An 899-nucleotide genomic window follows, 5' to 3' on the forward strand; every position below is an offset into this window, starting at 1 on the left:
ATGAGGTCCCTGCTGAAGCTGGCTGTGTTTCTGTTCTGTGTCCAGAGGGGAGAGGGCCACTGGCTGAGGTCACTGCTCGGTAAGTGCTGCCTGAGGGGGTCGTGACCTATGACCTTTTGGTTTTTTGCCTGCTTTGAGAGTGGCGTGTTGAATAGTGTGTCTAGACGTGGTCTTGTATTACTGTAAACTATCACTTTCTGCCTCTGAAAAGTTGTTAATTCTGAGTTACAGTGTAAATACCTGCATTAAATGTGTTTTTTATCTCTGATGTTCGGATGTTAAGAGTCAGGCTTGATAGTTCAGCTGAATGTAATTGCTCGCTGCTGTCAATGAAGAATTTGAGGGTTTGCTTTTGCTGCTGCCCCTCTGATCGTTTATGTTCTGTGAGTAATTTGGTGTGTCGGATGTATAGATAACTCTGTCGGTCTTTTCCAGATCAGAGACGAGAAGCAGCATCTCCAAGCGGCTCTCCAGATGAAGACAAGAGAAGTGGAGAGGCAGCTGAGGACGCCGACCGAACAGAAGGTTCTGGAGTCTGGCCATCGCCCGGCTCCGTCCCGGCACCGATCCGGTCTCGCCGCTCGACTCCGGACTCCCACTGCGGCCTGCGCTCCATCCTGCTGCAGGTTCGAGACCTGGGGCTGGGCTACGACTCGGACGAGACCGTCCTCTTCAAGTACTGCGGCGGGACGTGCCCCCGCGTCCGCTCCAACCACGACCTCACCCTCACCAACCTGCTCGTCAGCGGGGTGCTGCCCCACCCGGCGCCCGGGGAGCTGCGGCACAACGCGCCCTGCTGCAGGCCCACCCACCACGAGGACCTGGCCTTCCTCGACAACTCCCACCGCTGGCACAAGGTGGAGAAGCTGTCGGCCGCCGGCTGCAGCTGCGTGGGCTAG

General features: G+C 56.6%; 1 protein-coding gene across 1 annotated transcript; it reads left to right on the forward strand.

Annotated features, from left to right (window-relative positions):
• LOC139651115 (persephin-like) lies at positions 1 to 899 on the forward strand. Its single transcript, XM_071527960.1, has 2 exons — positions 1 to 79; positions 436 to 899. Exons 1-2 carry the CDS (start codon positions 1 to 3, stop codon positions 897 to 899), a joined length of 543 nt encoding a protein of 180 aa, XP_071384061.1.

Source organism: Centroberyx affinis, unplaced genomic scaffold, assembly GCF_046629955.1.
Source record: "Centroberyx affinis isolate AG114_WGS23_722 - 3 ecotype Tasmania unplaced genomic scaffold, CSIRO-AGI_Caff_v1 ptg001596l_1, whole genome shotgun sequence".
NCBI classification, from domain to species: domain Eukaryota; kingdom Metazoa; phylum Chordata; class Actinopteri; order Beryciformes; family Berycidae; genus Centroberyx; species Centroberyx affinis.